Source organism: Conger conger, chromosome 8, assembly GCF_963514075.1.
Source record: "Conger conger chromosome 8, fConCon1.1, whole genome shotgun sequence".
NCBI lineage: Eukaryota > Metazoa > Chordata > Actinopteri > Anguilliformes > Congridae > Conger > Conger conger.
The window spans coordinates 52,665,830-52,691,657 of NC_083767.1; the positions used below are offsets into that span (position 1 = coordinate 52,665,830).

General features: G+C 44.4%; 1 protein-coding gene across 1 annotated transcript in view; it reads right to left on the reverse strand.

The window, feature by feature from the left end:
• Positions 1 to 25,828, reverse strand: part of sox5 (SRY-box transcription factor 5) — an 80,994-nt gene that overhangs the window by 38,174 nt on the left and 16,992 nt on the right. The window contains exons 3-6 of the mRNA XM_061251904.1: positions 24,076 to 24,289; positions 5,009 to 5,095; positions 1,260 to 1,432; positions 187 to 255 (exon numbers count right to left, since the gene is read on the reverse strand). Of these exons, the coding sequence (XP_061107888.1) occupies positions 187 to 255; positions 1,260 to 1,432; positions 5,009 to 5,095; positions 24,076 to 24,289 (543 nt within the window). The remainder of the gene's footprint in view (positions 1 to 186; positions 256 to 1,259; positions 1,433 to 5,008; positions 5,096 to 24,075; positions 24,290 to 25,828) is intronic.

Consider the following 25,828-nt stretch of genomic DNA (forward strand, 5'->3'; position numbering starts at 1 on the left):
GCAGAAGGTTGATCACACAGACACACACACGCACACTTACACACACACACACACACACACTCTCACACACTCTCACACACACAGTAAAGACTCACCTGGATCTGCTGCTGCAGAATGTTGATCACACAGACAGACACAAACACACACACACACACACACACACACACACACACAGTAAAGACTCACCTGGATCTGCTGCTGCAGAAGGTTGATTTTGTGTTGCTGCTGGAGGAGTTGCTGCTGTTGGCGAGCAATCTGTGGCAGGGATAGAAGGTGTGAGACACACACACACACACACACACACACACACAAACCTACACACACCGTGACACATAGCAACCTTGATTTCAGCGGTGCTGTGCTATTATTTCCTCTGTGAGTGACACTCATTTTATTGTTCTGGAGGAGTGACCCCATGCCCGTTCCCCCACGCCTGCTCTCGGCTCAGACGTGGGGGCACCTCGCTCTCTGCGAATGACACTGTGCCATCACCGGCGCTGTGCCGCTTCAGAACCACAGTACTGAGAGGCAAAACTTGTGCAGATTTGTTCTGCAGTGTCTCTGAGTATTACACTTTATCCTCCCTACTGTGATGGATTCAGAATTCAGATATTCAGGTATTCAGAAGCAGCGTAAACCTATGTATATATTTAAGTTTTCTGTGCAAAACGCAGTAAAAAAACCCCGACATGGCTCCTTGGGCGGGCACGCTGGGGCCCTTCTCCTCCCGAGTCCCCAGGCACACAGCGCTTCCTCTCCCACCAGCTCAGCAACACACAGAAGAGAGATTGCCTCTCCACACTATCCCCGCCAGCCTAATGCCCGCAGGAAGTCTGCTGCACCTCCATCCGCTACACAACCACTCCCAGCATGCATCACTTTAGCCCTCTGCTGGTTTAATTTGTTAAAGGCTGCCTGGGGTGGATATCTAGCAGGCTCACAACACCCCTCCCCTCACTCCCCTCATCCCCCCATCCTCCCTCCAAGCTCCTCCCCTACCCCTCCTTTCACTCTCCCCCACACCAGACAATTCCTCCTCTCCATGGCCAGAGCATTCACCTGCCTGTCCCCAAACCTCCCCTCTGGCCATACCCAGAACACGCTCCCACCCAGAAGCACCGCACACATTCCCCAACACACACACATACACATACTCAGATGCGCACACGCACATACACAGATGCGCACACGCACGTACACAGATGCGCACATGTACACACACGTACACACACACTGGAGCCCTCGGTCCTAACACTCACCTGCTCCTGCTGCTGCTTGGCCAGCTCCATCTGCTGTCGCTGCTTCTCCATCTGCGAGGCGGCCAGCTTCTTCTGCTCCTCGTGGGCGGCCAGGAGCTGCTCCCTCAGGCTGGTCAGCTGTGTGATCATGCCCATCAGCTGGCGCTCCTTGTCCGCCAGGCTGTCTGGAGTTCCTGCAAGAGGCGCAGGTCAGGGCTCAGGAACAGCGTCGGTCATTAAATGTGCAGGTTATAGCCCAGGAACGTTGCTGGTTATTAAATGTGCAGGTCAGAGCCCAGGAACAGTGCATGGGCATTAAATGTGCAGGTCAGAGCCCAGGAACACTGCTGGTCATTAAATGTGCAGGTCAGGGCCCAGGAACAGTGCTGGTCATTAAATGTGCAGGTCAGAGCCCAGAAACAGTGCTGGTCATTAAATGTGCAGGTCAGAGCCCAGGAACAGTGCTGGTCATTAACTGTGCAGGTTATAGCCCATAGTCACTCAGGCTATGGATCAGAGACTGCCATATTGATGCAAATAATCTAGACATTGCTAATCTAGAGAATCTAGAGAAGCTGCAGATCAGCACATTTCATCTGCAAGCACACAGAACGGCAGAGTCCATACTGCAGCTCCCTCAATGTGGCCTCTCGCTTTTTGTTTACTTTCAAGTCAGAAGGCCTCCAGCATGAATTTAGCATTGCGTGACCTCTGACCTCACAGGGCTCAGAACATATGCTGACCTTTGAACCCATTCCATTCCTCAAGCAGAGACCGAGTTTTCACAGAGGCAGAGAGGAAAACATCATCTTGCGGAGGGATGTGAGAACTGAGCAGTTAGGAACTTCTTTATATACATGTCCACTACTTATCTTTCGGCGTATACAGAACTGCTATCTTTATGTACTTGTAGGCATGCTGTGGATATAGAGTAGTTATCCAAATGTGTTATCACTAGATATGTGAAGATCATTCAGCACGTGTAGCTCTGTTATCTCACGGTAGGTGCAAATGTGTTATCTTTAGGTACATGTAGGTTTCTGTTCTTTGGTATCTTAAGGTGCATGTGAATTTGTATAAAAGAATAAGCCTTTATATTTTAACAAACTAGATATGCATATGCGAAAGAAAAGCTTCAAAGTAATTTAAAAATTATGGAAAATGCAGGGGAGTGTATTCATATTTCATATGTGTGTATATAATATTTTGTGTTCTGATGTGTGTCATGTTGTGTGGTCTGTATGTCTGTGTAAATGTGTGAGTGTGTGAATGAGGATGAGTGTGTGTATTTGTATGCATGCATATGAGCATGTATGTAAATGCTTGTGGGTTTGTGTAAGTCTGTGCATTGAAGCATGTTCGTGAGCATTTCTGTGTGTCTATGTTTGTGTGTGTGCATGTGTGTAAAAGCACGTGCGTGTGCGCGTGTGAGAGAGGAAGAGAGACAAGAGAGAGAATATATTCTCGAGTGTGTGTCCGCATCAGTCTCTCTCAGCAGTCCAGTTCCTTAGTCCCTTGCAGCTTCTCCCTAAAGCAGAGCCACATTCCTTCGGAGCAAAAAACACACGAAGGAGAGGAGAGAGCCGTCGCGAGTGACCCGACCCCTGACCTCGCAGGAAGGTGAGAGTGAGATCCATTTGTCCCGCGAGGGTCACCCTCTGCCCCGCCCCCCCACCAGGACCTCACAGCCAACAATGGACAATAACACTAACTGTCCCAGCAGCTCCCGGGGAGAATAACGCAGCGCCTGTTTAAACAGCTCGCCGCCCGCCTTTCAGGTGGGGGTGCAGGAGGGCCTGGGCCGCTGCTAAAATGGATCAAAGACAGCCTTCTCTCTGTGGCAGGCCGTCTGAGGGGCTTTCAGGAAGGTGGCATTTCATGGTGAGCCGCGGCTTTTATTTGCGTCCCGCTGAGCCTCGTGTCCCTGGGTAAATACCGCTCAAATATCCTGCAGTGGGAGGCAGGTAAATACCCCTCGTGCAGGGTAAATACAACCCATGTCCCATTCCATTGAGGGAGGGGGGATAAATGCCCCTCATGAACACGACCCCCCTACAATAACACACGCATGCGCACACAAACACGCACACACACGCATGCACGCAGGCACGCATGCATGCACACACATACACACACACGTACAAACACACACACGCACACACACACAGACACACACAAACACACACGCACACACACACACACACACACACACTCCATCAATCACTGGTGATGTGTTTCACCTCCGCTCCTGGAACCTCAGCAATGAATCAATAAGTGGTTTCCTGCTCTTGCAAACATCCTTAGGCAGGTTACATAACCAAGCGCACACCACATCCCACAGTAATTAACCAATTTGTAACAATGTAATACTTGTCAAGAACCCCTCCGAACTAATTAATGACTAGGTTGAACAGATAACTCCCTACTGCAACAGCACACTACAAAAGAGCAGAACTGAAAGAAGAGGGAGGAAAAACAGAGCCAAGGGCGTTCTGATTTTCATTACATTTCCTGTTTTCCCAGGGAGAGGAACTAGTACACAACAAGTCTCCACCCTAATGCTGTTTCTATTGGCTCCAGCACTCTCTCTTCCTGCTCTAACCTCATCTTTGCCCATTAAAATACTGTCATTGTCCACCGCAACACTCCCTGCCCTCCCTATCCCTGTCTCCATCCCTCAATTATGGGTCTGAGTCCATCAGGACTGTGGAGCTCATAGGCTATGCAATCTGTGGGTCTCGGGTGTCTGGGCACATTAAGACAGTACATTCAACAACCAAAAACTCTGGGCACAGCTTTTGATTTTCTTTGTTTGGGCATTTTGATTTCTCAGCTGAAAAGGCGGTCTGTGCTTACTGCTCTCATCCTTCTTGTTCTTTGTATCTGTACACAACACACCCATATGTGTTAATGCACAAATATACATAATTATACACACACACACACACAAATACTGTTTTTTGTTACACTGTGAGGACACATGACTTTCTGCATACTTGTGGGGACACACATGCACATGCACACAGACAGACACACACACAGTAATAATTAAACCCCTCTGACAGCCCTGACAGCCCTCTCCAGCTGCTTGCCTCCTTTAAGCCTGGCAGGATGCTCTAAAATGTCAGCTCAGTAGGGGACAGTGTGGAGGATTTGATCAATTGATCGTTCTTTCAAGGGAAAAAAAGGAGAACATGTTCCTTTGATTAAAGGTTTCTTGCCTTGTAATGACGCAAAATTGTGTCCATAATGCCTGCGAATATCTCCGAGCTAAATCAAAAGTTACAGCTGTCCAGCAGAATCTATTATTAACAATCATGTCATCTAATGTTTCTCTGTGAAATCAGTTTGGAATTGCGTGTCTCTTTAGTTCCCCGATGAGCCTCAGCCTGGCTGGCTCTCTGGAGTGCCTCAGAAGATCAGTGTCTTCAGCACTGCCGTTCCTGGCTTCCAGGTTTCCTGGGGAGATCATCATCTTGGTTTCTCAGTGCATCTTGTTGAGGTTAATGCCTCGGTTTCTCTTGAGATACTTGGTGAGATCAGCATCTTTTTGGTTTGTCCTTTGCCCTCTGGTTGTCTTGCTCTGGGGTTTTTGAATAAAGTGTGTGTGTGTTTGCATGCACTTGCATATGTGAGTGTGTGTGTATTTCTGTGTATATGTGCAATTGGATGCCGGTGCATCTGTGCTTGTATGTGTGTGTGTGTGTGTGTATGTGTGTGTGTACATTCACTAGGAGAACAAGATTGTGTGTCAAAACAAAGTAAATTACCTTTGATTTCGCCAAAGCTCCCTGATCCCATGGCCAACAGCTTGTCCTTCCAGTCCTTGGACAGCAGCTTCTCAATGCTGGGGGCTTCTGTGGGGGGGAACGACAGGGAGAAATTAACATGGACTACATCACAATAAAACTCATTTAAAGTCCATTTGCAGTAATAAAGCCGACTCTCCCCCCTCCACGCTCCTCTCTGTAATGGCTCCATCAGCAGGCAGATAAGAGCTAGAGAAGAAGACTGCTTCCTCACCTGCTGTTAGAAAATCATTAGCCCTTTCGTCCATGAAACAAAAAGCCTGTTAATGCACCATGACAATGGACACATTATGCACCAGCGCTGTGTTTTTCTACTACAGACGCGCTCCTGTTTTTCTCTCTAATTGCTAACCTGCCAAGGACAACGTTTCCACAGAACTGAAGGGAAAGTGACACAAACCCCCACAGAAAGGCTGTGTGGAGAACGTCAGGCTCCAGCCATCTGTTTGGGCGCCGAGGAGTGCTTCTCCACACAAGCAACAGAGGATTAACCCTGTCAGGAACCTTTCCGACAGCCCCGAATTACGACCGCAACCCCGACCGCGTTCAACTGCTGACGACAAGTAAAACTTTGTTTCAGGAATATTTTCTCTTACTCGAATGACCCGACTTTTGGAATCGTAATCATTTTCATGTCACAGTTCCCATCAGCCCACACATGGACGCCAGCAGTCCTGAAGACAGACTCGCTACATATTGAGTGGCAGAACATTACGGCAGCAGTATCAAGTATTAGCGGATAAAAAAAGCTTAGCATATCACTTCTGATTTCCAGAATCACGCTCGCAAGCCAACTGTCTGGGCTGCTCCCAATCCCTATGTGAGATTCTCTCGCTGGGCGACGACAGAGTTTAGGACTGTCAGTTAGAGATATTACAGGGATTTCAGAGACACTAACGACCTGATGATCGGCTCAAATCATGGAGCTTAAGCCTTCAAAGAGCCGCTAAAATGGCAGAGATACCACACACATCCATGGGTATCAACAATGTCTCATCATACATTCATGAGTATCTACATTATCTCAACAAAAATCCATGATCATCCACACTATCTCCAAGAAAATACATGGGAATCCAAAGTATCTCAACACTCATCCATGGGCATCTATACTCTGTAAATCTATGGGCATCTGCACTTTCTCTACACTCATCCATGGGCATCTATACTCTGTAAATCTATGGGCATCTGCACTTTCTCTACACTCATCCATGGGCATCTACACTTTCTCTACACAAATCCATGGGCATCTATATTCTCTAAATCTATGGGCATCTACACTTTCTCTACACAAATCCATGGGCATCTATACTCTCTAAATCTATGGGCATCTACACTTTCTCTACACAAATCCATGGGCATCTACACTTATCTCAATACAAATCCATGGGCATCTAGAGTATCGCAACACACATTATTGGGCATCAACACTGTTTCCACAAACATTTATGGTCATATACATACATACTGTTTATACAGTACATACATACGCACATACACACCTTGCACACAGACTTGAGTACACAAAAATGGCTGCACACCCACGCACACACACACACACACACACATATATGTATACACACACTTGAGCATAGACTCTCATGTACATGTGGCACACATGTAAAGCCATGCATGCAAATGACTGCTATTATAGTTACTGTTATTTGCATGACTGTAATGGGTCCCATGGTATAATGTGTAGCACCCCAGTGTACTGAGCCTCAGACAGACAGCACATTTTATTAATTTAGCTACTGTCTCCCTGCATAAGATGGCCGAACAAATAAACATGTAAATACAAGGTTAATTACATCCATTAATACGATATAATGCTATTAATACTTGATTAAAACTGAGGATATATTGTAGGAGATACATATTAGATTAAATGATATGAAATTACCACTCTGATTGCATTATAATAAAGTTCAGATTTGAGGAATGACAACTGTTTCCAGGGTGCCCAGTGACTAAAACCAGCATACACACTTGCACACAAATACAGTGGAACTGGTGGTAAAAACACACCCACAGGTAAAGCAGCACCCTTTAGAAATTCCTGAGAACTCTACCCTGTGTCCTGTGTGTGTGTGTGTGTGTGTGTGTGTGTGTGCATGTATGTGTAGGTGCACATAAGAAGGCTGGGGGTCGGGGGTATTCTTGAGGGGTATGAGGAGATGATCAACTCTTTTCAAGCAAAAATGAAAAGGACTTGGATTTCTCACCTCTGTTTGGGAGAGGACAGTATTTGACCAACAGCCAGCCCTGCTTCTGCATTCTCTCCTGACAGCTGTCTCACTATCACCCCAACAGGTGCTATTAGCCCCCCCACACCCCTTCCCACACCAAACAATGACAGAGGCTTTTAAGCCAAAGAGCTTTGACAAGTGAAAGGGAACAACAAATGGCAGCGCCGCCCTATTCTCCTGGGGTCTCTCGGGCGCACACAGGAATAGTTATTATTTTTATTTATTAACATGGCTGCCATTGTCCCCGCTGACAGCCAGGACACTTTAACTATTAATAACGATGGAAGGGCTTTTTCTGTGCGTGGCAGCCCAGTGCAGCAGTAATGAAAGCCTCGTCCATTTCGCACTGGATAATTCAGAGAGAGAATAAGGGTGGTGAAGATGCAGTAAACATCACTGTGACTGAGAGATGACAGACAGACAAGGGGACAACTGACTGTCTGTACCATAGGATGTGTTCACAGATACTCTCATCTCTATCTCGCTTTCTCTTTTTCTCTGTCACTCCCTTTATAACTTTTTATTTTTTTATTTTTATATAACAGCTCTGCCAGCCTGGGGTCCTTTCAGTATGCAACAGTAAAAATGATGACATTTTGTGGGCTGCTACAAATGCAATATTTCAAATGAAATAATGAATGATGAAAGGTAAACATCAATTCATAAATAAAATGTGAAGAATCCATTATTTATTGCTAAATGGAATATTTTCAAAAAATCAACAACAGTCCCCATCGCTACACCTCTTCTGGAGAATGGTGTTCTAAGATTCACCGAATGGGGAATAGTGTTCTAAGACTGTCAGAATAGAGAAGGGTGCTCTAAGCTTGTCAGAGATTGGAGGATGGACTGGGGAAAACTGGACTCTCTGACAGTCCTAGTACAGCATTCTCCTTTTTTGGTGAAAATAGAGAATGGTGTTCTTTAAGAAGGCTGCCGGAGAATGGTGTGTCAGAAAGGAAAATGTTGTTCTAAGTCAGAATTGGGAATGGTGCTTTAAGACTGTCAGAATGGGGAATGGTGCTTTAAGACTCATAAAAATGAGAACTGCGGCCTATGACTAAGACTGTGAGAAACAAAGGCATTATTGTGAGCTTACTGTATAAGGGTCTAGGGCAACAGGAAGAGCAACTGCAGGTCAAAAAAACTTGAAATTCCAAAGAGGAATGGTAGTGGATATGTAACGAAACATAATTTATCACAGCAAGCCTCATAGTGGGAATTTGAATTTTTATTTTATGGATTACACACAAACAATGTGTGAAACAACGCCTGATACATAGAATTAATAACCAGCCTTGCCACAAATGCCATGTCCATTTTTAATTAAAACACACTCCTGAAACTGTTGTCAGAGTGCAAATTTGTCGAAATTTGTTAACTTTTTTTTCAAGAGTTTAAAATGGGACTCTGCATATGCAAACAACTGGGATCAAACTCTCTCAGTAGTTTTATTTAGATTGTGAATGGAAGTTACTGTATGCTGGGATTGGAAGTGATGATCAAGAGCTACGGTCCAGTGATCCATCCTCTAGTTTCATCGAAATTGGCAGGTGGCAAACTTACCTCAAACATGACTTCCAATCGAAACATTTACATAGAGTCTATCGCTCTGGGAGACCCATCCATCTCTATGAAGCTTCATAGCGCTGTCCTCAGGGATTTCAGTACTGATGTTGCCACTTACTTAAAGGGATGAGAAGCCATTTGCTGTCTGTGCTAGCTTTGTTATATATGAAGTCAATTATAATACATTTAAGTATGAATGAGTACCCCTGTCACTAACTCCTCTTCCTGGACTGCCTAACAATGCAAGTGCTGTATTTTGAAAGGAAAATATAGAATACAGATTCCTGTACTGGAACCCTATTGTTATTGTCCATATTTTAGTTCGTTCTTCTTCTGTTACTTTGAAAAATGACTCAAAAATCAAAATAAGAAATGACAATGGTTGGCAGGATTATAGAGGACAGTGTAGGGTAATGTGCAGGTAACTGCGCTTGTAACCTAAAGGTTGCCGTTTGGAATCCCACGTTGCATCCAAATACTTCTACATCCAGAAGACAGCAAGACAGTTACTGAGTCTGGTTTGTAATCAGGAGGCTAGGGCTTAGGTAGCCAGTGTTACTGCATTTGTAAAATACCAACCAAATCTAACATTTACAATTTACAATTTGTTTGTTAAAGAGGTGTACAGGGACAATCAATGACTTCAGAAGTAGTACTGAGTCAATAGGAAACCCCAAAAGAATGTGTTCAATTTGATTTATTTAATTATGTCAACACCTGGTAATGCTAAATCTCAATGAATATAGTTTTTTGCACAATTATAAACATTTTTATTTATCGCATAGATTACGATTTTAGACACAGAATGGAACAGAAGTTCTCTCTTACCTGAACAGATTTTTCTTAGTTATTTTCATTACTATTATTAGTAGTGTAGTAGTACAATCAATTGATTGTTCTTTTTGTTTTATATATTATTTTTGGGTGTTGGCTTTCGGTAAAAAGCTCCATTAGCTTGAATGTGGCCCACTCAGGGAGGAGTTGTAGCCCCTTCTCCCTGATCGGTATCTTATAGAGCTCTTGGCTTAGAGCTGGCGCACACAGCAAGCTGATATTTAGACAGGGATCTGTATAAGGGACATTGTTCTCTGAATATACACTGCTGTGAGGGGCAGCGCGGTGCTAATGGAACCTGCGGTAGGTTTAAAGCTGAGCGTCTCAAAGCACCTCTTTCAGCTCTTTTTATGAGTGGAATAAGGGTGAGACGCTGTATCCACAGTCTGTTTATAATCTGTACTCTCCCATTTAGAATATTCATACTAAACTTACCATACCCCACCCCAAAGCATTTTTAATCTTCCATTCATATCCTCCCCCCCTTCTCAGAGCATTTTAAATCTAGCCCAATGCCTCCCTACCCCTCCAGCAACCCAGGATGAAGGTGAAATAGCACTATTTTCACATCAGGAAGCTAAAATAACTTCAACCACCATTTATGGGCAAGTATGTAATGAAAGTACTGTTATCAGACAAAGACATATTAAAAGTAGTGTCCCATTCCCTTTTTCCCATTCATTTGCAAAGAGGAAAAAACTGTTTAAGAATAGTTACCATAAAAAGCACACCGTGAGCAACATCACATTACTTTTAAATACATCGTCTGAGATTCAGTTATTTTGGGCATAACATCTTTCATTTAAAAAAGAAACATTAATCAGGTGTTGAAGTCGAAGCTGGAAATGACCACGTCAGCGGCAGCCCCACCCCCACCCCTCCTCAGCCCCCCCGCTCCAGAGGAAACACAGACCCAGAAGAATTCATTTTATCATAACATGTCCCTCGGAGCCATTGGATCCCGCACAATCCAGCGGGCCAATCGTGACGGGCCCCAAAACGTCGGTTCCGACCGCCTGCCGAAACACAGGCACGGGACCGGGACCCAACTCCACGCTCAAGTCTAATTTTAGCCCTCAGACCTGCTGGGAAAATCACTGCGCTTGTTCCAACTTCACAAACAATGTAATCTCTCTCGCTCTGCGCTCTATGCCTCGGTCCGTACATGCTCCCTGACTCACGGAAAACAGCCAGCTATTCTCCTATTATCTCATATTTGTGAAGCCGGGAGACTCTTTGTTGGGGGGAAAAAAGAAAAAAGAAAAAAAAGAGATGTAAAAAAAAAAGGGGGAGAGCGGGGGAGAAAAAGAGAGGGGGGGAGGAGGAGGAGGAGGAGGAGGAGGGAGCCAGGCCCCCTCTGTACAACAAAAGCACCTCTGTCCCTACTCCAGCCCCAGCTGGGATGGGAAGGGCCCACAGGAAAGGCCCTGGCTCCGGCCGAGCCCCGCCCGGCCCCACCCCAACAGGCTCCGCATTGACTCCCCTTGGCAGCAGGGTGTGCAGTTTCTGGCGCAGAGCGCAAAGCAGGGGTCAGGACTGAATAACCAATTATACAACACCGCCACAGTTTATCTAAGGTCTGTAAACTGCCACAATAGTCCAGTATTCAGCGGGACTTTAATCCCGGGCCAAATCTGGTCACCACATCGCCATGCCGACCTGCACAGAAGCAGCGCTGCCACACCGCCGCTGCTCTACTGTTACACATTCCTGGAGAGGAGAACAAAGTTGTCCGTGTTTTTCCCTCTCGCGCGGATTCGACGGGAAAGGGCCAGCTATTTATTCACGGATTCTGAAGGAAAAAAACACGATATTCAGAGATTCATCTGGATAACACTAAATATTTGTTCACAGTATCAAATGTAATAAGGCAGATATTTACAATTAACAGTAAAATACAAGATATGAATTCATAAACATGGGAAATAAATGAATAAATACATCGTTTATTAGTAGATACATTAATATATAATGTTGATGGAGATGGCTATTTATGTTGACTTTGTCAATCCAAGCTGAAATTTTCACAGCTTCAATTATACTTGATCAATAACTATATCTAAGCAGCTTACAAACTTCCATTTGATACAACCGTAAAGGGACACATTTACCGAACGCTCCATAATTAAGGGCATTGACAATAATGTGGCAAATCAAGTTAAATCTAAAACATAGCTATGCCCTTCCAAATTTTCACTTCCTTTCTTTCTGGTGACAGATGGCGTTGTGGGTGATTATGTCCAATTTTATTTCAACCAAATTCCCAGCCAACATGACACTGGCAGATTGCTAAAACTGCAGAGAGGGCATGACATTGTAAAAATAAAAAAGCAAATTAAATTTTCAGACGTGGTAAAAGCCAGCAAGCCTATTAATTTTCTGTTCCTTATACGCACACACTTCAGATGGTTTCAATGTTTTTGCTGTAATTGAATTTATTTTCAGAGTGATGTAGTGTATGTACAACAGTGAAACATAGAGGGCCTCAGCATTCCTCTACACCACTACCCAGTTAGGACCAACAATTTCTCCCGCAGACTGAATCCCAGCCCACCAGTCTGAACTGCCAGCTTAGCCACGCAGCCCTGCCCAGCCCATTCCAGCCAGTGCAGTTCTGAGTCCCAGTCTTACCTCTCTAATCCCAGCTACCATCAGTCCAGTGCCCTCTAACACTTATATATTTAACCTGTATTTATCCAGCTGGGTGTGCTGACAACATTACAATGACAAGATAAGCCATGGCTATTCAAGACCAACACTGGGACCGTTGGCTGTTTTCATGCTCAGAATGCTCAGACACACACACACACACAAACACACACACTCACCCATGTGTGAGCCCGCAGACACACAAAAGCACATGCAAGAACGCAAACACACACACACACACACACACACACTCCAGACACACAGTGGAAATGGACAGATTGCTTTCAGCTCATCTCTTGGTTTGGAACAGGCCTGTCACAGCCTCATCAGTTGCTGAGAGAAACACTCCTGACACATTGCTGCTACCTTATAATTAGGAGCCCAATCAAAAACAAGAGACTGTGTTGCTCACCTCCTGTTCCAATTACATTCCTGACGGATGAGTATTATTATCAAAATTATTATGATGTTTGTGTGTACCATCGCCTGATTGACAGAGAAGTTTGTTTGTATTCCGTCGCGGTTTCATTGAATTTCTCAGCTTTCCAACCTGACACACACACGCAAATGCACGCACGCACACACACACACACACAACACACACACAGGCAGACACACACACACACATACACACATCCACGACACACTCATGACAACACATACACACACAGTGGGGGATTGTTCAGCAGTACTTAGAGGCTGTTGAGTGAAGCCTGGATTTGAATAGGGACAGTAAGAGCTGTCCAGCATCGGCCCAGAGAGGGCTGCCATGCAGCTGTTAACAGCAGATAAAGAGCAGGCCTGGGACCAGTTCTGATAGGCTGATGAAATATGAATAATAGCGATATTGGGGTAGATACTGCACTGCATCGGTTAGGCTGCAGGGAGGGTGCCATCTCTCTCCCAGTCCTGTCAACAACAGTATTCTCATGCCTTAAAGCTCTTAATTAGTTTACTTCTGCACTCTAATGTACTGTACAGTGCAGTCTTAACAAAGTTAAAGCATTACTGTAGATGCCCTGGAATGCATGATTCATTACATGGTTTCTATATGGTTCAGTTTCCTCTTGCTGGGAAAAAAAAAGTCATCCATTTTGTGTACTGCAATTCTACAAATATGGTAGCACTGACAAATACTGACACAACTTATTTCCACTGACCAGGAAACAAATCAGAAAGCAATCAGAAATGTAGTCACAGGACTGCAATCACTAAGATTTTACACAAACACACACACATATACACACACACATACAGGCACACACACAAACACACAAACACTAAAAGTGGCAGCTCTTTCTGATTCAGGTATGGAATAACATAGCCAACATATAAATGTGGTTATTTCAAAATATAAAGGAACTTGAACAGTGCAAACAAAGTACACCTCTTCATTAATAATGGTCTTTTTGGGAAAGTCTGTATTTTAAGAAATGTTTTATTTAAAAGGAAACTATATCAAAGTAATACAAATATTATTTCACAATGATTATTTTAATTATTTATCAGAGTAAGAAATAATTTATTTCACAACTGCTGTTTCATTTATACAATTATTTTTTTAAATGTCTAAATATATTTGAAATTGAACAGAATTTCAAAGAAAGTGTTCAGCCAAGAACACACAGTGAATGGTCTCTAAAAAAATAATTAAAAGCTTTTTAAATAGTTGTTTGATTTTTACCTTGGTTATTTTAGTTAATTGTATCTTTAAAAAAACAAAATCTGTTAAATAATACAAAAAATAAAAAACACAATGGTTTAAAAAACGGAAGCCACACATTAAAGTCACCCAGGCCTCTGTATAAATTGCAGACACAGAATATATCAACTGTCAGCAGCCGCTTGGTCTCTGCACCCTGTTTATTCACAGGTACATAGTCTTTTCACACACATGCGTCTAAAACCACGCCAGACAAAGACTGATATATCATTTCTTAGAAGATCAATCTCACTCCCTCTCCATCTCCCCCCTTCCGTAATGCTGTCAAAGTGAGAACTAGATACATTTAGAAAAAAAGGAAAAGGGAAAGCTGTGTCTCTGTACAAGACGCAGAGGGAAAAAAAAGTAGCGATAAACATTAACTTTTTTTTTGTCGTTGAATTAAGTCAGGCACCAGGGAAGGGTCTACAAGACCTTAAATTTTTACCTCCACGTCTGACCTGATCCCATGTACCCACACTCATAAACCTCAGGTTTTCCCTCACAACTCTGCTCCCCGAAACCAGAATGAACCCTCCTACAATATATATATATTTTCCTATTGACAAGGACAGCAAATTGCGCAGCGGGCACGTGTTCCTAGTGAGCTAAACTTGTTTTCCTGAGGCTGAGTGTAATCAAGACCTTCTCAAAGTCTGATTGAGGAACACTCAGCAGAGAAGCATCGAGTACCTGAGCGAGGGGATGGCGTACACACAGCACTGATAGGGCGATTAAACACACCCTCATCTCCCTCTGCGTGGCCTCCACTGAAACCCATAAACCGCTGCATCCTGGCGGGAGGGATTCTGGAGGATTCCTCCTAAAAACGCAACAGAACGGTCCGCGGCACAGACCGCGAGGACGGGACCGCCGCTCGACCGTAAAAAGACCAGGGGAACGGACGGCGGGGAACAGAGGGTGCCGGTGTCACCCTGTCGCCGAGCAGTGTCACCCTGCTGGCTGGAAGAGTGGCAGCCTGGGACGGATCCAGCCCGAAGTGACGAGCAGCTGCAGGCAGCAGTTGTTTGAACAGCTGAGCTGACAGGATTCATTTAAATACACTGAAATCAAAAGTGGGGAACACCTGTTCGGCCTTCCGGGGCTCTGCGTGGAGGTGGGGCGGGCCGCGGCGGGCTGCCAGGCTGGCGGGCACGGTCTGGGCCTCTCCCGAGCAGAGCGGCCCCTCGGCCTGGGCGGGGGGGGTCTCTGAGCCGCCTGGTCTGTCTCTGAACATCTGGCTCTAATAAGGAGTCCTTTTGTTCTGGTCCCGGGGCCTGACCCCAGTGCAGTGGCGGAGAGAGAGATCACTTCATCTCAAAGCTGCTCTGTCTGACTCCCTCATCCCTCTGCAGCTATTGGGGGTTAATTAATATGTTCTCTCTGTGTGGGGAGACCCCCGCCTTCCCCCGCTATCCCACCCCCCCTCCCCGAACCTCCTCCGGCACAGCCTCCCCCTTTCCCTCCCTTTTCACTGAGCGCGCGTGTGTAAATGTGCGAGTGCGCGTGAACAAATGAGAGTGTCAGGAAAGTGAAAAATGCACAACTGCGTGTGTGAGTAGAATATGCACACGCATGCGTGAGAAAGTCAGAGTGTGTGACTGTAGTATACACAAATGTATTAGAGTTTGTGTGAATGCTTCTGTGCATTTGTATGTCAGTTTGAGGGAGCTTGTAAGAGTGAATTGCTTTTGAATTTGCGTAAGAGTGTATGTGAGTGCGTGTGAGAGTGTGTACGAGTGTGCTAATATGCTTTGCATGAAAGAGTGGAAGTGTTTATATGCTGTAAACATAATGAGAGTTTTCTGCTCATAAGTCACCATGGTATCATACATCTTTTACTGAAACAAAATAAGAGGCACACAGGAGCTAAGCACATGCAGTTAGTGCACAGGTTAAAAGGCAGAAATAGCATTATGAATTTTATTTTTATATGAGTACTACAAAGGTTTAAAAATATTATACATATTCATGAAACATTCCATTTTATTACTTAGCATTGACTTAAAAATTCCTGTACACACTCAAAATAAATTTTACAAGTTAATTGATAGGGGTGGATTGAGCAAATTAGCATATGGATTATGATTCAGTTGAAATTTCGAAAGCAGCCTTCTTGTAATCATCGCTCAGACAGGTGAAACACTCATGAAATCGGCGTGCGTGTGGGTGTATGTGTGTTTGTGTGTGTGCGGCGTGCATATAAACGTAGCCCCTAATGACAAAACTTGTGTCTTAATCGCAATCAACCCCACATGAAAAGTCAGCAGAATTATTTAACATACTAATTTGCACGCGCGATGACGGTACAGTAAAGTCCTCCAGCCTTATGTAAATAGAGGCTGTTTAAAGTAGGCACAGAGGGGCCTTGCTTGAAACTCGGGTGTAGGGGCCAATCGCAAGGATAGCTCGCTGATGGAGGTTCTAATGACACCGCTATGGAAATCTGTCTAATTCATGGACCTTGGGCTTTTGTGGCAATATAAATGCCACACCAGGTGGTGAATATAAAACTTTACACACACGCAGCACACAAAGACACGGGCCTGATTTTCCCATCCATGCACACACTCGGAGCAAAAGACAACAGGACTGTTTTATAAAACCCTTTCAGCACATGTAGTGCACAAAGCAACAGGGCCGCATTCCCATCCGCACTGTATTGTTCAATCGCTTAAGAAAGACAAAACAAGAGTGAGACAAAAAAGCTTTCATCTCCATTGATTGTCTTGTTCAAGGTCTTAGAAGAATTACAAAAAAAAAAAAAACTGGAAACCAGATGAAACAATTCAATATAAAGTGACTTGAATACTTCTTTCAGACATCAGAACAATGGACTGCAATATAACCCACAGGTTCTTCCCATGTCTTTGGCTGTTTTGCATGCCAAAAGGATAAGAGAAAAACATCCAATCGAATCAGAAAAACAAGATATTTGTTTGTTCCTCTAGGAAGTTTTAGCCAGCGACGATGCACTGAAAAAGTTGTCAAAAACCCTGAAGAATGAAACTTATATGTGGAGGTGTGTGCCTGGCTTTCCTACACATATTTAGCAACTCACTCTTTCTGGTTAAAAGCAAGACAAATCAGCCTGTCAAACCTGTGCTTTAAATTTATCCTGTAACAGAGTGTAGTCTGTAGTCAAATCCATTCTGTGAGGAAGATCTATAACCAAGTTTGTATTTACAGGACATTTACAGTCAAGTCTGCCTTGTCACAGATATTAAGTTAAATATGTGCTGTAAGACTGGCACATGCAGTCCCATCTCTCCTGGACAAGAAATATTTACAATCAAATCTGCCTTATAACAAAAACTGTACTGTCCAATCTTTCAGGTACAGTAACACCAATCTCTAAAATGAAATCTGTCATGTAACAGAGATCTGTTTGTTATATATTAGAGATATACAGTCCGTTCGCTTAGTTGGACTCCCATCTCTAGCTCATTAGCCTCTGTGTGTTTCCTCTTTTTCTCTGAATGTAAGACACATCTTTCTCACTGCACAGTAGTAAAGCGCTCCCTTTCAACATTCACAAACCCCCCTCTCTTTTAGCTCCTGAGCTCTGCCACTGCTTTTCTCTTTCTCTCCGAGAGACGGAAAAGAACGGCAAACAATGCCTGCAAAACACACAGCACTTAGTGTTCAATTATACAACAAACTAATTACTACCAAATGGCGCAAATCACATATGGAGGTTTGCGTGCTCTCCCACGCTCAGCCTGTGAACCAGCCGCTCTCTGCCACTCGCACACACCGCCTCTGTGAGCAGCTCCACAGATCAGCCACTCTCTCCACAGATCAGCCGCTCTCTGCCACTCGCACACACAGCCTCTGTGAGCAGCTCCACAGATCAGCCGCTCTATCCACAGATCAGCCGCTCTCTGCCACTCGCACACACAGCCTCTGTGAGCAGCTCCACAGATCAGCTGCTGCTCTCTGCCACTCGCACACACAGCCTCTGTGAGCAGCTCCACAGATCAGCCGCTCTCTGCCACTCGCACACACAGCCTCTGTGAGCAGCTCCACAGATCAGCCGCTCTCTGCCACTCGCAAACACCGCTTCTGTGAGCAGCTCCACAGATCAGCCACTCTCTGCCATTCGCAATTTCATTCTTTAAACTGTCCCTCCATAACTGCCTCAGTCACTGGTCACTCCACAGCCACACACACAAACACGCACACACACAAGTACAAGAGCAAACACTCCAGGGCTGTCCAAGAGGCCTCTGCACATATGTGACAGTTATAGGATCCTCCTTGATCCTTCCTCAGCCAGTTTCCGTGTTCATGAATGTGTTTGCATATTGACTGTGTTTATTGTTCAGGGTCTACAAACATAACAACCGTGCTCTTTGTTGAATAACGTGTTTTTTGTTGCCTGTGGTTGTCTCCATTTATGGTTAGTATCTCCTCCTGCGTGACCTAATGACCTGGCATCAGACAAAACAATTTACCTCGGCAAGACCTGCTGACCTCACAGCAGAACTGACCCACAGCTGCTCCCTAAATCACAGTCTGACTGAAGCTCGCCTGAATCACACTTTTCTGTGTGAAAAGCATGGAAGCCATTAATGAGGAACCTGTTGAAGTCCCACTCTCTCCAGTCCAGCTACTGCGGCAGGGCTCTCGGGATTATGACAAAGTGAGATCCCATTTTACAGTTTGTCTGCAGACGCTGGTGGTGTAAATCTGCTCAGCTGGGTTTTCGGCTGAGCACGGACGGCGCCACTCCACAGCCTGGGGCCGGGAGGCAGGAGCGCCTCACGTATTTGGGGGAGAATTCAATAAACCGATAAATATACTATCATTAATTAAACATACTGTAATCCATTAAACATACGGGGATCAATGGAGTGTCTTGCAGGCTGGTACAGGAGGTGTTCAGCGCTGTGAGGGTATTCGTTCTGACAGGATCGATAGAGAAATCTCTGACATACATAAAGACCGCTGTGCCGCTGCAGAGCCCCACTGGTGTGGCAGGGCTCCTCGCTCTGAGCCAGGACCGGCCCATAAAAACCCTGTGAAGCCTGCAATGTGGGGCTTCCCCTTAGCTGCAGGAACCAGGGCTGGCCGGATCCATGAATCAAGATCCCACTCTTCCTCTGGAGGCTCAGAACATCTGTGCCCCAGATACAGAAGCTCTCAGAAGCGAGTCTGGGTTAAACCACATACGGAAGCTCTTAGAGTGGCAGCGGTGTGTGTGCGCGCGCGCGTGTGTGTGAGTGTGTGTGTGTGTGTGTGTGAGTGTGTGTGTGTGAGGGGGGTAGGGGAGTGTACAGGGTAAACCCAGGAGTATTACAGCTGTGATGAGTCGGGTCGACAGCAGCATCACGGACCTCAGGTGAGGGAATGGTGGAGAGAGCTCTTGTCCCTCTCGAACCCCCCCCCCCCCCCCAACCCCAGTACTCTGATTCCCTCTCATTATGACAAAAACAACACACACACGCCGCACACTCCAGCACGAACGCTTTTCTGCATCTAACCTCCACCTCTCCAGACCCCACACACAGCTGTCACTAGCTGAGATTATTGAGACACAAGAGCCCACAGTCAGCGGAGAAACAAATACAGCCAACCGGGGAGGAGAGGAGAGGACAGGAGTGGGTACAAGAGGAGAAGAGAGGAGAGGACAAGAGAGGAGAGAAGTGGATAGAAAAGGAGAGGTTATTGGAGAAGGGGGAAGAGGAAGAGGATATGAGAGCACAGTAAATTTGTAAAGTTAATGAGTAACCTTGGGAAAGAAAGGAGATGTAAGGTGAAGGTGCAAATATTTACAGCGTGAAATAAAACTGTTACAGAAGCAGACACAGTGTAGTTATTGTTGTGAATGTGCGTGGTGTATTTACAGTAGGGGGATGTGAGATGAATCATTAGGGGTTGTGGTTTTGAGAGACGGGAGATGAATGGTTGCCGTTGACTAGGGACATGTTTGGCAGTGATATATTACCGGCCCAGTGTCCCTGCTCCTGACTGGGTCCTGGCAGTGCTTCAGACAGCCAGCCCGGGCGCACGCATGGGAGAATAGGCATACGGGAGTGACCCAGTATCTTCACTGGCTGCAGGTTTAATAAACGACTCCCCACCACACTCAATGAGAAGAGTTACTCATTTATCTGAGAACTAAGTGGAGCAGCCCAGGACTGGGTTGCTGGGAGCAGGAATTGGCTGAAACGCAAACGACGACTTCTCTGAGCGACTGTCCGGCCTGAGAGCTGTGCTATGACAGAGACCAGGAAATCATGACTTTGGCAAAAGAAAAGCATGACTTGGCAAGGGAAAACTCATGAATGTGACGTGCAAATAGGCGAGACATGTATTTATAAAACACGTAATTTCCGGAAAGTTAAATAATTATTATTGGTTCTTCTTTATGATATCATTCTATAAATATAAATCTCCAATGCAAGTATCAGCATTTTTCATGCAGCCAAGTGGTGCTTAAAAACACTCAACTGGCATGACTACTATGTGCAAGCTATTTACTGCAGACACTATTCATCCTATTAAAGCAAGAATTTATCTGAAAGTGAAATTCAGAATATTGCTTTCTAATATGTGCTTTCAGTAAGGATTCAGAAGTCTATCAAGTAATCATCATCTTTATGTAAAGTATAGAGTGTATTTATGTAAAGTGCTGATTGTCTCTTATGTAAAGTGCCACTTGATTCAGTGGGCTGATGAAGGCAGCGGATTGCACGGATGACTGTCTGTCCCACCATGCATCTGAGACACAATGGCGGCGGATTAATAAAGATTTGTGTCATTCGTGTACGTCCTTCCCAAAGGATAAATGAAGGGATATGCACTCATTCAAGTGGACGAGAAACACAGAGGCACACACAGGGCTTGTGAACAGCAAGCGACTGGAGGGCATCGCAGTGGGGTTCTGCTGCTGAAAAACCCATCTTTGAACAAAAGACTTAAACTCTGCAAAAAAAAAACCTGCACTGGAGTTCAGTGAGTTGAAGTGATGAAAACTATTACTTTGTTGCAACGCAATTATTTTAAAAAGGAACTGAAAGAGGTAAAGTGCAGCCGATTTGATGGCCAGATTTGTGTTGGCTATTTTCTATTCCTTGTGGAAGTATTTTCATTGCCATATATTGTAACTATGCAATTTGGAACTTACAATTTACAATCTGTTTTAAAAATCGAACTTCCCGTGCCTATTTCCCATGACAGCTCCCTACAAATCACATTGATGAAGCCAACCCTCTGGTGTGTACTGTCTCTCTGTTCGCAAATGTACAGTCTTCAAATGATAAACCCAAATACAAAAGAGGCTAAACAAAGAACTTCTTCACTGCAAAATGTTTAATCTAAAATCAACTCCGATAAGGCCTACTTAAAACTAACAGAGTACAAATGGTCCCTTTTGGATAAGCTTGTTAGAGTTGATTTAGCACTAAGTATTGTGGTATTGTGTTTCAGGGTTAGTTATACTGCAGAGCATATTATATGTATTCTACATATCTACAGTATGAGGTGCATCTTGCTGAGGGCTGTATGTTATACCTACACTGTGACTCAATGCTTCAATGTGGGTGTTATATAGCAAAATGATGGCAAGAATACAATCAACATCTGTCTTTAATTTGACTCACAATGAGGTTTAGGTTCTTTTCATAATTTGGTGAGTTCATTGCAAACTATATTTTGCATTTATTTTTAAATCAAGGACAAATTCTATTGAATCCTGGCCTGTGTCTCTGCACCTCACTGAGCCCTGTGCTATGTTCATACACTATGTGTCAGCAGCGCACTAAAGATAGTTATTGTTTGCAGTCCCATTATCACTCTGTAGTTCCTCTTCACATCACACACACATTCACTGCGTTAGAACGTCTCGGTGTGTGTCATCGATCTGGCTGAAGGCCGGGATTCAGGGACGTGTGAAAAGAGGAAGGAGGGATGAAACAAATAATAATAGAGTCCTTTCATAATGATTAAAGCCTTCATTAATCTTTCATCCCAACCTGCCGTTTTCTGCTAATGGTCTTTCAGAGCACAGTCACACAATGGGCTAAAGGAAAGGACTGGATTTACATCTGGGTACAAGAGCAGAGCTCCATACATCTACCTCACTCCCTTCATCTCTCTCTCTCTCTCATGCTCTCCCTCTATACCTCTTTCTCTTTCTCTCCCTCTCATTTTATTGGCCTCTCTGTCCCCCCTCTCTCTTTATCTGTCTCTTTCTCTATCATTCTCTCTCTCTCCCTCTCCCTCCCCCTCTCTCTCTCTCTCTCTCTCTCTCTCAGCACAGGGTTCCTTTGTTCCAAACAGCAGAGAGATAATGCGTGGCCCATGACCCATTCTGAAGGCTGCTGTGTCCTGCACTAATGGATCTCCCTCTCCACACCGTGTCTCAGTGCTGCTTACTCTCAGCCCCCCTGAGCGCCCGCGAATGTCGCCCTGGCACACGCAAATCACCCGCCACACCTCGGCCCTGGCCCCGCACCCCGCACCTCTCACCCCGTACCCCGAGAGACGCCCGCCGTACGGCCCTGAAGAGCCAGTCCTCCCCCCTTCTGCGACTCCCTTAGCAGCTGCTGCCGTATTAACTAAAGGAGTGACTGTGTGGGATTTTTCACCAAGTCATAACGTGAAACCAAGTCACTATTCCGAGCAATTTTCTTCGTCATTTTTGTGCATTTAATTATTCAAATGCATACGTATTACTAGAATGACTGCACTAAAAACCAAGGGAGATTTTGTAAATGGTCCATTGAGTACACTTTAAGTTTAACAGTTAAGTCTTGGCCATTTATTTACATATAAATGTGAATAAATATATTGTAGTCTTATGTGGGCATGTCTTTAATTCCTGATAACTTTGTCTACGTTTACATTTTTGAATGGATTCTCAATATAAGGGCCAGGTAAAGTGTTGTCTTGTGTTTTGGAATGCATGACATTAACCAAAATTGGGATCTACATAAGAGAGACTGCATAATTGCCTGCTTTCTGCAACTTGTCATGGTGAATTCCCAATTAACTTCACACAGATTGGAACAGCATTGAATTCATTGTTACACCTTTTTATTGTTATCCATGTTTTCTTGGTAAATATGGCCATCTTTCTGTCTCGGGAATGATTCTGAAAGTTAATCATTGAAAGGTTGGCGCTTCCTTTATAAGGGGAAAGAGAACTTTATTGAACAGAGTGTGTGAGGGATGCTGCAGGAGCTGATATCAATCTCTCCTCATCCTGCAGTAAAAGACTGATGGTCTGAGTACAGTGAGGCTGGTAATAAATATGCAAAGGACCAAAAGACAAAGATACTAGTGCTGTCCCTGCTGAAACAAAGAGGTGCTTCTGCCATAGCTACAGCACACAAACCAGCACATCACTTCAGGCAAGGAATGTTCCAGAATTCCTCAGAACCATACTCAAACTACTGGCATTTGTAACAATACTGAGAAACTACAAACATTATTAGACACTCGTGTAAAAATGGCTTTCCTGGCTGTTGGTAGTGCTTTAAAAACTGTTGACCTTACAATACCAATAAACTACTGCTGTTACAAAACTACTGGCCTGAAGGACACTTTGAGTAAATACTAACTTGAAAGATACTTCTAAGAAATATCTTTCTAGCAAAGAAGGTGCAACATCAGCTGCAGTTTCAAAAACACAGGCTCTCTCTACAATCATTCTCCTTTACCCGTATACTGTACATCAGTCATGCAAAAAGGTCAAAGAAAGGCTTTGTGAATTATGATAAAACTACAGCTATAATAAAACACCAACAGTCCCCAAAACACGGAAGAGGTTTGGGAGAAGATATAGCCAGTAAGCAGTTGAAAGTCAGACTTTACACAGGAAGTAAAAGGAACAATGACATCACAGATAGGAAGTAGGCGAGACAACTGACAGCACTGACAGGAAGTACATACATGAGACAGCAAGTCCAGACAGGAAGCAGTCGAAAGGGACAGCACAGGACGAGAGACAGAAAGAGAGAGCACAGACAGGACCTTCGGAGAGCATGAGAGCACAGACAGGGCTTCAGAGTACTCACCCTCTGGTTCGTTCTTGATAAGCTCCTCCATCTTGCGCTGCTTCAGCGTGTCCACCACGTCGGCCAGGCTCCCTTTACGCCGCTCCGGGGTGCCCAGCGCTGTGGCCGAGCCGGGCTCACTTCCCGGGCGGCCACCGTCTTCCATCTTCGTGGGTGAGGTAGAATTGTGCTGGGTGTAGGGGCTCAGAGAAGCACCCTTACTGCCCTCATGCTCCTGGGGAGAGGAGAGGAGAGGACAGGAGAGGTAGTGAGGAGATGTGCCATCGCAAAAGATCTGGAACCCTTCCTAATTCAAAGAGCTGGAGCCGGACTTACAATGTTCCCTTCAGTATCGATCCTCCTCTTTACCTCATGTCTACATGCTTTCATCGACAGCCAGTATGCTAAAACTCATTTAAGATGCAGAGTTCCTTTTCAGTTTTCTGGAATTTGCTGTTTTTGGATTCTTCTGTGTGCAGTCATTTGGATTAAACACAGAAGAAAACATTAAAGACTGAAGATTTCAGACAGTTTTGAACAGAGGTAACGTTTTTTTCCCCAAAGCTCAAGTTTTCCTTTGAAAGACATCCCAGCATTAAAGCAATTCCAAGTTTTTCAACTGAAGTGTATTTCCCGCTTGGTAATATTTATTTATTAAACTGATGTTAAATTCATGCCACCAACAGGGAAGACATGAGGATAACAAATACACCACAGTATCTCAGAACAATTTTCTGATTATAGAACAGCATATCGGATAAATAACCTATAAAATGATACAATCCTGATCAGTTTAATCTGGCCTTGGACAGTGACTACACATCCCCCAGTAGTGCTTTCTCTGGCTCTCTCCCAGAACACAGGCAATCTACTGTAAGGTTTAATTACAAAACAAGTCAGGTATTTGCGCAAGGTCAATAGTCCAGCTTCGCTAATCAGGGTTAATCTTTAGTATATCTGGCCCATTATCGCGCGTAGTACCTGTATGACTGACAGGAAGCGGAACGAACCAGCAGAGTGTTCAAAAGTAGAATAAACCCATATGTGAGAGACGTCGATCTAAATTTGTTTAGTGGAATAACTCCGTGTTTTAGACAAGACAAAATCCCAATACTTAGATAACCAAATGGGGTCATTGTGTCACAGACTGGAGTAAGCATATTGTGTTAAACACTACATGAACACCAATTCATTAGTCACTCGAATAACCCCACAAACAGTTTCCAACTGCAAACACACCAGCTGCAATCCTCCCGCAGGTAACTCAACTCTGCAATGTCTCAATAAAAAGCATTCAGTTGTTTACATGGCAATCTCACTTTAATTGAAGTGATCAGATAGTGATCATTAACAAAAGCCCAGACCGTTTTATTCATGGTTTGGGAGAAGCTTTGAACACAGTGGAATTAGAAAAAGCCATGACATACCAATATTTGAACAAACCAGGCTGGGCATAGCTGAACGCCATGTCAGTTTAAAGAGATAAACAGAATGTTTTTCATGTGACATTAATTGTGGTTGAATATCCCTACTGTACATAATAAATGTACGTAATAGCTGAATGTGATAAATTACATATTAAGATATGTTTACTTTAAATAGGTCTCTTCTGTATAAATTCTTATGGAATTTCCTGGGCGGCTAGAAAATGTCCTATCGCTTCTTGTCAGCCCCAACACGGTTCTCACATTCACTAAGGCTATGATGTGTTCCCCCCAAGCTGCACCCCCCAAAAAACAGCAACAAAAAAATCAGATGACACTTAGCACACAAT